Source organism: Grammomys surdaster, unplaced genomic scaffold (assembly GCF_004785775.1).
Source record: "Grammomys surdaster isolate TR1022 unplaced genomic scaffold, NIH_TR_1.0 751, whole genome shotgun sequence".
Lineage (NCBI taxonomy): Eukaryota > Metazoa > Chordata > Mammalia > Rodentia > Muridae > Grammomys > Grammomys surdaster.
The window spans coordinates 373078-384433 of record NW_021605170.1 but is presented as its reverse complement, the minus strand read 5'-3'; the positions used below and the strand labels follow the sequence as shown (position 1 = coordinate 384433).

At 49.9% G+C, this 11356-nt stretch overlaps 1 protein-coding gene across 1 annotated transcript in view; it reads right to left on the bottom strand.

Annotated features, from left to right (window-relative positions):
* Positions 1 to 1783: 1783 nt before the first annotated feature.
* Positions 1784 to 11356, bottom strand: part of Cplx1 (complexin 1) — a 32142-nt gene continuing 22569 nt past the window's right edge. Inside the window, exons 3-4 of the mRNA XM_028782430.1 lie at positions 9056 to 9231; positions 1784 to 3551 (exon numbers count right to left, since the gene is read on the bottom strand). Of these exons, the coding sequence (XP_028638263.1) occupies positions 3354 to 3551; positions 9056 to 9231 (374 nt within the window). The 3' untranslated portion in view covers positions 1784 to 3353. The remainder of the gene's footprint in view (positions 3552 to 9055; positions 9232 to 11356) is intronic.

Below are 11356 nucleotides of genomic sequence, written 5' to 3'. Positions count from 1 at the left end.
ACACACATGCACACACACACACGCACACACAAGCACAAACACACATGCACACACACACACGCACACACACACGCACACACACAGAGAAGGGGGGTGGCGGGAAAGAGGGAGAGAATATGCCTGCTTCCTCTCTTCTTGGTTTATGTGTCACTCTGTACCACTTATGAATATCAGTTCTTGATCCCACTGCTCAGTACCCACTTTCCTTCAAACAAAAGTCACCAGTTACAGTAAGTATTTAACACCTGTACTGGCTGGTTTTGTGTGCCAACTTGACACAAGCTGGAGTTATCACAGAGAAAGGAGCCTCTGTTGAGGAAATGCCTCCATGAGATCCAGCTGTAAGGCATTTTCTCAATTTGTGATCAAATGGGAAGGGCCCAGCCCATTGTGGGTGGTGCCATCCCTGGGCTGGTAGTTTTGGGTTCTATCAGAAAGCAAGCTGAGCAAGGCAGGGGAAGCAAGCCAGTCAGCAGCATCCCTCCATGGCCTCTGCATCAGCTCCAGCCTCCAGGTTCCTGCCCTGTGTGAGTTCCTGTCCTGACTTCCTTTGGTGATGAACAGCAGTGTGGAAGTGTAAGCTGAATAAACGCTTTCCTCCCCAACTTGCTTCTTGGTCATGATGTTTTGTGCAGGAACAGAAACCCTGACTGAGACAGCCCCTCTCCTGTCACATATACACATGCACATACACACCACTCACTACTAGAGAAGGCCTCAGTTATCCAGACCCTGTGTATGCGACACTGTAACATAACTCACCAGGGTCTGACCGTCAGTCCTTGGGTGCCCAACTGATCACGGTCTCCAGCAGCTAAAGGATTCAGGTCATTGTTTAAGTTCAAAAGGAATGCAGACCGGGCTGTGAGGCAGGACCCTGGATGACAAATGGGTAGACTAATCCTTATCTGAGCCTCCATGCTGGGTGACAGACAGCAGGTAGCAAAGCTCCAGAGAGGCCAGACCCAGAGATTTGGGTCTTAGGTACACCTCCAGGAAAAAGAAGTAGCTGCCACCCAGGAAATGAAATGGTATCTGGGTCATTCAGTGGTGCCCGAAGGTAGGTGTACAGAGGCAGTGCAAGGGCATCCCCCGAGACAGCAAGAGGGACACGGGAGATACTTCTGTATGCGGAGGAAAGGACGACCCCTCTAAATTGTGCCCACTCTCCTCACTTCTCTCTTCACCTCCACTCACCCCTGCATCCCAGGAAGAGTGAGACCTATGTAGCCCCTCTGCTTGGACTGGCCGGTTTTGCTGGACAGTCCATGAGTAGGGAAAGTCATAGGACTTCCCACAATTGCTGTCTCCTTACAAGAGAGGTGTCCCACAAGGGAGACAAACAAGGGCTCTTTTAGGATAAATGTGGCCACAGCACCTTGGGCTGGGCTTAGCATGGGGCAAACTGAGATTGAGGTAGGGACTGATAAAATGTGGCAGGGGAGAGAGCCAGCAGGTCCTGGGATCACCTCCTCCCTATTCAGCAGAGTTGGCAACCATCCCAAAAGGTCTATGTGTAGGAGTCAGGCCAGCTCCTTGTGCTGGGCAGGGGAACTGGGCTGTGGGATTCCTGGTGGGCCCAGGCCTGGAAAGCAGTATAGTCTGGATTCACCAGAGCCTAGAACTGTGAGGCAGAAAGTTTGTATGTCCTGGAGGCTCACCCTGGGCACTGGGGTCCTGACAGGATCTTTGCCCTCTGGAGAATGAGTCTAGTTAGTCCCAAGGGACACCCTGTGTTTGTCCTCAGTCCTGACTCCAGGTCGGATGGTAGTTTTGGAAGGAATAGCCACACCGTGTGAAATCACTGTTTATTGGCTGTGATTCCCTCAGAGAGAAAATGTGAGGTCTCTGACATGCAGGAGGTGCAGGCACACGGACAGACAGACAGGTAACACATGGGCTATTCTAAGCTCAGCGCCCGGTGCCCCATGCGCTAGGAACAGGATGCAGGATTGACTCAAGAGAGGGCCATCTGCTCGGAGCTGGCTTCTCAATTCATGAAAACAGCCAGAGGTGCAGAGTGTGGCCTGGGTGAGCAAGGTACTGTGGGCCGAGCATGCTTCATCTCTTTGGGCAGAGGGCATTCTGATTAGTATTGCAGTCTAATTGTTATGGCTTCTCTAAAGAGCTATGTAAGGTCATGAAGGTCAATGCTAAGCCACACGCCTGGCCCAAAAACTCATGGACACTTAATTCAGTTTTAATGTGGACAGGAAGGGTTGGGAAGACCAGGCTGGCCTTTCTGTCAAGATAAAACTTACCAAATACAGACCTCATTTACCTGAGATTCAACATATTATGATGTAAATTAAACAAATAAGGAGAACAATGGCTGCTGGCTGGGCAAAGGGGAGTAGTTGGGTCGTACTGCCCCTGGGCCACACACAGAACAAAACACCACAGCCCAAGCCCAGGAGCTTGCTTTAACCCCCACTGTCAGCCTTTCAGAGGAGGAATAGCGGAGAGGGAGGGACACTTGATCCTGTCGCCCTCTGCTCTACACATGGATCACCAGAACCCAGGGCTTTTAAGAAGTTGGGTATTTTGAAGATAGGTGTCCAGAGGTAAAGCCAGGGGTACCCTAGGAGACTGCTTGCCCCCATAAAGAGGACAGGAGGCCACCAGGGAGAGGTGGGACCGGGGAAAGATGGGACTCTGGGAAAGTGCATTACAGACGATGTCAAGGGACTCCAAGTGTGTCTGAGATCACCCACTCCAAATCTATTGCTGTGTTTCCTCTGGCTGTGGAATTCTTAAGCCAAACCTTGCAGAGCAACAGAGAAAAAGACAACTGGACAAAATATGCAAGGGTTGCTGGGGAAGACTAGGGTAGTAGCTCACAGACAGGAAGACAGAGCAAATGGTCCAGCAGGTCCAACAAGTCCAGAAACTGGGGCAATGGACTCAGGGAAGGGCTGGGGCCCCCAAGCACCCATTGCTCATTCCCCAAGTCCCACCCCACTATGGCTGTGCTCCTGAGTTTAGGCCCTGACTGGTGGCCACCCATCCAGGGGTGGTCAGGGCTGGCCCTCGGGGCCTGACCTTGGGCAGGCTCTGTGGGAATGGTGAACTTAAGATTAGTAAGGAGGGGGTCCAACCACCCAAAGGCAAGGATGCACAGCACAGAGGCTTGAGGGTCACACCCTTGCCTTGGTGGGGTCAGTGATGGCAGTACGGGGAGGGGTGGCCAGAGGCTCCCGAGGCGCAAGGGGGACATGGGCAGGATAGATCTAGGACTATGGCTTATTTTTGCTGGGGTGGGGGGCTGCATCTGCTCCCAACATCCCTTGTTGGGGGGAGACTCCGCGGGGGTCTGTACAGTGGGCAGGGATCCTGGTGCTGACCCAGTATTATTACTTCTTGAACATGTCCTGCAGTGGCCCAGGCAGGTACTTGATGACAGTGTCCAGGATGCTCTCATCTTCCTCCTCTGGCTCATCCCCACAGCCTGGTGGGATAGCCTTCTTGGGTCGAGTCAGGCTGCCTTCTGAGTTGGCCTCCATGGCTGCCTGAGCCTCAGCCTCACGCTCCTCCTTTTTCTTGATGCCATACTATGAAAGAAAGGGTAGTCAAGGTGTGGCTTGCACAAAGATGGGACTTGCATGCTCCCCTCCCCAGTCCCCAGCCTGGGTGGCACTGATGCAATGCCCAGAGAGGCCAGGTCCTTCCTGCACTGAAGAAACCAACCAGCGACCCTGAAATGTGGTGCTTATGGCTGAGGAAGACTCCAGCTAGGTCCCAGGCACATCCTGCTCACCGGGGCTCCAGCAGTGATCCCACCCAGGTTTTAAAGAAAAAGGAACAACTAAGAGGTACCTGAAGGACACATGGGATATGAAAGAAAAAAAAATCTGTGGGTGTGTAGAGAGAAGACTCAGCAGTTACAAGCACTTGCTGCTTCTGCAGAGTAACCCAAGTTTGATTCCTAGTACCAGGGTCAGGCAGTTTATAACTGTCTGTAACTCAGCTCTAAGGAATTCAAAGCCTCTGACCACTTCAGGCACCTGTACAGATGTGCACATACCTACACTGTAGACACATACCCTACATGTAATTAACGTAATAAAAATAAATATTAAAAAATAAATTTGGGGGATGCTACAAGGAGGAACAGGAACAGCAGGAGGGTGGAGCAAATCACAAAACACTCTGTTAATAATGGCATCTAACGTACATGATGATTTAAAAACAAAAATATCTATAAAAAAAGAGGTGCATGAGACCATAGAGGTAAGAAGAGGCTGCTCCCTCAGACTCCTTGGTGGAGACTGTCCTGGCTTACACACATCACTCACTGATCCTGGCTCTCTTACTGCAGACCACCCCTCCTGGAAGCCTGAGGGTATGTAAACCCAATAAACTCACTGCTTACCCCACACACAATTAATAGCGAACACAGAGACTCCTGACATCTGCTTTCCCACCAGCCTGCCCCAACTCGCACAAAGAAATGGTATACTCTATTTCCAGAAGGGGGTCTGCCTGGGTGCTTGTCCTCTACCAAAGGTACCTTTCCTCCCTCCTGGTGGATTCTAGTGTAGAGGACACAGTAGCCAAATTCAATCAAGACCAAAGGACTCCAACTATCCCTTGTTGGCATTTAGTCTAGGCTCTGCCCCACAGTTACCTGGCAACAGCCAGGTATGTCTGGCTCACTCTAAAAGGGGCCACTTGCCCCCTCCTTTCTCTCTTGCCCTCTTTCTCTCTTTTTTGCTCCTGCTCCCTCTCTTTTCCCATTCCCTTCTCTTTCTCTCTCCACATGCTCATGGCCAGCCTCTCAACTTCTCAACTTCTCTCTCTCTCTTTCCCTCCTCTCTCTCTCTCTCTCTCTCTCTCTGCCTTTTTCTCAACTCCCCCTCCCTATCCTCTGAATAAACTCTATTCTATACTATATCAACTTCCAGTGGCTGGTCCCTCAGGGGGAAGAGATACCTCACATGGGCCCACAGAGGTCCCCCCTTCCCCCACACCTACCATATTTCCACCAAACATATTCCTTCTTCCTATCTTTTTATAAAACACAACATCCCTAATAAATAAAGGGGCTCATCTCTGCTTCCTCTACACCCTTCACAGATCTGAGAACATAGGCCTTGATGACCAGGGGGTGAAGCATGACAGGGGACAGCCATTTCCCCAGGACCTGCTAGTACCAGGCAGAGAAGTGATGGGTCAGCTGGCTCGAAAGGCATAGGCCCTCCCCACAGCTGCAACCTAGCACTGGTCCCACTGCAGGCCAGCTACTGGAAAAACCTCACCCACACAGGCAGAACTTCCGTGCTGCAGAGGGAAAACATGTGGCTCAGTGTCCTGTGGGGTAGTGCGTGGGCCAGAAGAGATGTCTCCGGAAACTAGGTCAGGCCAGAGCAAGTTTCCTTCCAGCTAGGGGAAGAGCAGCATGAGTAGGCCAGGTGAGGTCTGTGGGCAGTCAGAGAGGCTGAGATACTTGTGTGACTACTGCCAGGATTACTTTCCTGAAGGCTAGTCTATCCATTGAGGATCGAGGTCACTCTGAGGCTACAGTCACACTGAGCTCTCTTAGGGAAAGTCATGGTTATTCTACCAGAGGATGTTATCTAGGCTACACCCCAGAGCCACACTGTGGCCTGTGCTGATCTTCTGAACTCCAGGAATAAATGCCAGCCTAACCCAGGCCAGGTATCCATTATGTCAGATGTCCAGAAGCATCAGCCCAAGGACAGAACCACAGGAGGTGTCAGTCAGGTATGCTAGAAGGCACACTGTCCAGAGCCAGGTGAAGATGGGGGAGGGCTGGGTTAAGGGGGTCTCATGTATAGGAGACAACAGGAGACCTAAGAACACTGCTAAGAAAAGGCTATGAGTGCTCAGAGCCAACAGCTCTGGCTGGTCTCTACCTGCATGGCTTTCATCATCATACAGAGGTGAGTACAGAACTGTGGGTGGTGAAACATGCCAGCTCTACACCTGGGCCTTGTCTCCTTACCAGAAGGAAAGTTTGGGCTCAACAAACCATTCACTGTGGGCATCTGGAAGCATGCACAAATCATGTAGTACATATGCCAACCTGGAGGTGTGTGTGGAAATCTGGCTGTGTGCACAAACAGGTGGTAGAAATGTACATCAGATGGTAGGTTTCAAGATCAAGTACTTGCTCAGATGGCTTCCTAATGGATATGGATACTTCTCCAGGAACCGCCTCTCCCTGAGACAATCCTGAATGGCCACGACCGGTTCATTAGTTGGTTATCTGGAGCCTCACACCATGTGGATATGAAAACTGGCCCCATTCTCAGTCCTTTCCCCTTCTCTTATCACTGAGAAGCCTTGGAACCCCACTCAGCCTTTCACTCTCTGACCAGGGCTCAAGACACTAGAGGTACACATAGCCCAGGGGAGGCCAGGGATCCCGTTCTAGTGAGTAGCAGGGACTGCCCAGTGAGGGCTGAAAGTCACACCAGATCAGCAGGATTTATACCTATAGGGAGCTGGGGAGACAGAGAATCAGCAACAAAGGCCCAGGAGTCAGGACTGCAAGCTTCTGGGGTGGTCAAGCAGTGGATGTCAGCAAACATGACAGCTCCTATAACATTCTGTCCAGCCCAGGATGATGTGGGGTGGGGCCCAGGGCATCTGGGAATGCCTGGGGCTTTGACCCCTACCACTTTCCCCTCTTGGGTTCACCCTTTCCATCTGTACCACAGGGGCCTTCTTTCAGGGGATCATTTCACTAGTCTGTATTTCTTTTCCCTAAGCAGCCAGGCATAGGTGGTTGAACTTTCTGAAGCAGTGGCTATCAACCTTCCTAATGCATGAGGACATGTTGTGGTGACACCCAACCATAAAATTATTTCATTGCCACTTCATAACTGTAATTTGCTACTGTTGTGAATTGTAATACAAATATTTGTATTTTCCAATGGTTTTAGGTGACCTCTGTAAAAGGGTCATTGGATCCCCAAAGGGGTTTCTGCCCACATGTTGAAAACTGTTCTGAAGAACAAATTTCTTCAGTTTCCAGGGAAATGTGTGACAATAGAGCAGTGGAGAAGGCACCCTGTATGGTCTTCTTTGAGCCTCAATACAGGGACTCAAGCAACTCAGTTTAAACACTGAGAGGTCAAAGCTTTGTGAGTAGGGTGGTATTTGTCAGGAACTTCTTGAGGGAGACTGAGCCAGGCACAAGACACCCCTGGATCCAAAACCAGCTCCATCCCTGGATTTGCCAGAGCCACTGTACACATGGGCATCTAGCACAGCACGCTGCCACAGCCTTGTTTTTCCATCCCCAAGCAGCTCTTCCCTCTCAGCTCTACCTAGGGATGGACCTTGGTGGCCCTCGGCTCTCTCTTGCTTTTCTATTCCGCCCTCTAAACTGTCTCTCTCTCAGTATTGCTGTTTGTCTCTAACTCCCCACCTCTCTATTTCTCATGTTCATCCTCACCCCTCTTGATACATTACAATTAATTTTGGGGTCTGCTACCATGTCAGTCACATGGTCAGCAGCACATCTTGCTAACCATGATAAATGACTAACTGGCTGTGTAAGGTAGGGGCAAAGCAAAATGAGCAAGCACCTTTTACAAGACCCAGGAAACTGTCCAGTGACAGTGCTCCAAGTCAAATGACAAGTGTATAGCCCAGACCCCATAAATAGCACTCCACAGCCAACTGTGAAGGGAGGGTACAGGTGGAGAGGGGAGGTCAGCTACATATTTGGCCCTTCGTGAGATCAGGGACCCAATGTGCCACCTACTGGCCATCTCCCACTATCCACCTTAGGAGATACAGCTTCCTTCCCCATGAGTCCCAAAGATCTGCCCCAACCACTAACACATCAGCAGAGAACCTGGTGTGGATGCACAGGCAGGAAGTGGGGCCTAGAACCTGGGATGTCTACTCCCCAGCTTAGATCTCAAGTTCAGGACTGGAGATTATGTGACCTACTCCCTGCTTCCCACTTACCTACCCAAGCCTGCTGAGCCACTCCCATACAGCCTGGAAGGATCTAGGTGACTTGTTTCTTCCCATGGCCTGGAGTTTCCCTTCTAGAGTGGGCGGGGACCATCCTCCTGAAAGAGGTGGCTGTATATAGTCCTCAATTCAGGATTCCACATGGGTCCTCAGTTTTTCCACCAGGAATAGGCACAATGCTCTCTGACTGCCCTGGTACCCCCAGAGACAATCACAAAGGTGACAGGAAGCAGGGAGGCTGCCACCCATCTACCCTGTGTAAGCTCAGGAAGCAAAGGTGTTAGCATTCTGTCTAAACTCTACCCCACTGTTACCTGGCAATGGCTAGATATGCTCCTCTCACAGTTACCTGGCAACAGCCAGGTAGGCCTGGCCCACTATAAAGGGGGCTACTTCCCCCTTCCTCTCCTCTTGATCTCCTGTTCTCTTGCCTCATGCTTCTCTCTTGCTGCCCCACTCCTCCACATGTTCATGGCTGGCCTCTATTCTTCTCCTCTACTTCTCTACTCTCCCCCTCTCTCTGCCTCTCTCTGCCTCTACTACCCTCTTAACTCCCCTCCCCATGCCTTGAATAAACTCTATTCTATATTATACCATCGTGTGTGTGTGTGTGTGTGTGTGTGTGTGTGTGTGTTGGCTGGTCCTTCAGGGGTTTGATGCCTTGGCATGGGCTCTCTGAGACATCCCCTTTCCCCATACCTCACCACACCCCCATAGAACATATTCTATATCTCTTTATCTTTTTATAAATGCATCAAAGATAAAGGGGAACCTCTGGCCCCGATTTTCCTGACCCACAAAGACTCCCAGCTCAACCAATCCCCATTCCTCTCTTAGAGTCTTCTTTCTGGGCAGGGGCCAACGCTCCAAAAGAACAGCTAGTCCTGACATAAGGAGTAGGAAAAGAAACCCCTCAGAATGAACCCCATCCAGATTTGAACACCGATAGTCCCACAACAGTCCAGTTCCCAAGGTTTTGATTCCTGAATTAGGAGTAAAAGGGGAGCTGGTAGCCAAGGAAGGAGGCTGCTGCCTCTGGCGGGGCTGCTGACTGCAGCGCTCCTCTCTGCCTGTGCTCTCCTCTCTGCACCCATCTGCTCACCTTGTCTCGTATGCCCTGCCGCATGACCTCACGTTCTGCCTCCATCTTGGCATACTTTGCTTTGCGCTCTTCCTCTGCCTGCCGCAGTGCCTCCTGCCGTTCCTCCTCCTTCTTGGCGGCATCGGGGTCCTTCTCCTCATCACCCCCAAGCATCTTCCCCATGTCCTTGGTGGCCCCTGGGAATAACAACAGAGGTTAAGCAGTATCATTCAGGGTTCTTAGTCCCTTCTGCTGGCCCTGGGTCCAGTAGCGCCCATCCCTTGAGAGAAGTGAATGTGTTGGTTTTTGTCTGTGTGCTTACATACACACACACACACATGCACACGAGCGCGCGCACACACGCGCACACATAGTGAGTGGTTATTTTGTAGTTGCATGTTCATATTATTTATCTCTATGTATGATCATGTCACTGCACATGTATGCTTGTATGCACTGATGTGTCTGCTTATCTATGTGCTCCTGAAACCTGTGTCCTGCAGAGGATTGAGCAGAAGGTACTGGAAGGAAAAATACAGATGTGCAGATACATAGATGATGAACAGGCAGGAAACAGATGTGTGGTGGGCAACAGTGGCTGCTAAAGTAGGTGACATTCATGTACCCATGACCCAGGCTGAAGGCGGTGCTTATCTTCAGCACCAAGCCTTAATTGCCCCTATGCTAGGTACCACTTTTCTCATGAGTTCCTGAGTCACAGGCCCTACAGAAACCACCCCAACCACCCTTGCAGCTCAGCTCATAGGACAGAAGCTATAATTACACACCAATGGGTGATCTTTAGCCCATTCCACCCAAACACCAGTGACACTCAGGAAGGGGACCTGGCTAGCCTCACATGATCTGAGTGGTTTGTGGAGTTTTGTATCTCTGAAGTACCTGACAGCCTTATGCACTGTCACAAGCAAGAGAAAAGCCAGCTGTCCCCTTTGCTGTGCATGATGCCCTCTGACCATATCTGGGAGACTGATGGACCCCAGGGTAGGAATGCAGAGTCTCTTCTGTAATGTGGGACAGTGGTATTGGGTGCCAACTTCTGAGCCCTGCTCTTCAGGTCCCTGTAGAGCCATGGGTTCTCCTGAAAGGCCAGAGATATTTTGGCTGCCTGAAAAATCTACCACAGGTGATACGGTATGAAGAGACCAAAGACATCTTTTTGCTGCTGTCAGGATGGAGACAGAGAGCAATCTTGAAAGAGGCTTTTGCTGACAGCAGATCAGTAAATCTAACTGAAAATTACGAGCTTCGGGTCGGTTTTCAGTTACATCTAGAAACTTGCAAAGGAGACCCTGGGTCATGAAATAATATTCCAATAGTTTTCCAGGTAACTCATTAAAATCTCTCTGCTTCCAGCACAACTGTGTCTGGCAGTGGTTGAGGCAGGCAAGGACAAACTTTGCAATCCTGACTGCTTTTATGTAAATTTTATTCTTACTAGGACAAGCTAATTCACACTTAAGTGAGAGATCCATAATTATTTGTCCTGCTGGGAAGGTACTGGCATTCTAAAACAGAAAGAATCGAATCTGGTGTCTGTCTCTCCCTAGAGCAGTGGTTCTCAACCTTTGGATCGAGACACCTTTGGGGACCGAATGATCCTTTCATAGAATCACCTAAAAGCATTGGAAAACACAGATACTTACATTACTGTTATAACAGTAGTAAAATTACAGTTATGAAGTAGCAATGAAAATAATTTTATGGTTGGGGGTCACCATACCATGCATGAGGAACTGTATTAAAGGCCGGAGCATCAGGAAGGTTGAGAACCATTGACCTAGAGGAAGGTGAGCAGTGTCTGGGGTATGACAGTGGGGGCTTTGTGGTTTGTGGCTGCTTGTTTAGGCCTGTCCCCCACCTCACCCATCACATAGGATGGAGTGGAAACTACTTACTGAGTGGTAAGTATGTACCACTACGGAGCTGAGTGCCTGTTGGGCCTTCCCTGGACCTTCCTACATGCCATGGATTCCTGCTTGAGCTCTAGGCTCTGAAGGAAGATCTACTTTAGATATGGGACACCTGAGCCTTCGGACTACAGAGGCAGCTGTTGGAGGCTGGGTGATCTCAGGCCATGGTGCCTGCACATGGTGCCATTCATACACACCCATACTGACAGTTAAATATGGATATGTGCATGCACACATGGATGAAAAGGGTTTTAACAGATCTTTTACCAAGGAATGAATATATATATATACATATATATATATATATGTATATATATATACACATATACACATATATATGTATGTATACATATACATATACATATACATATACATATACATATACATATAC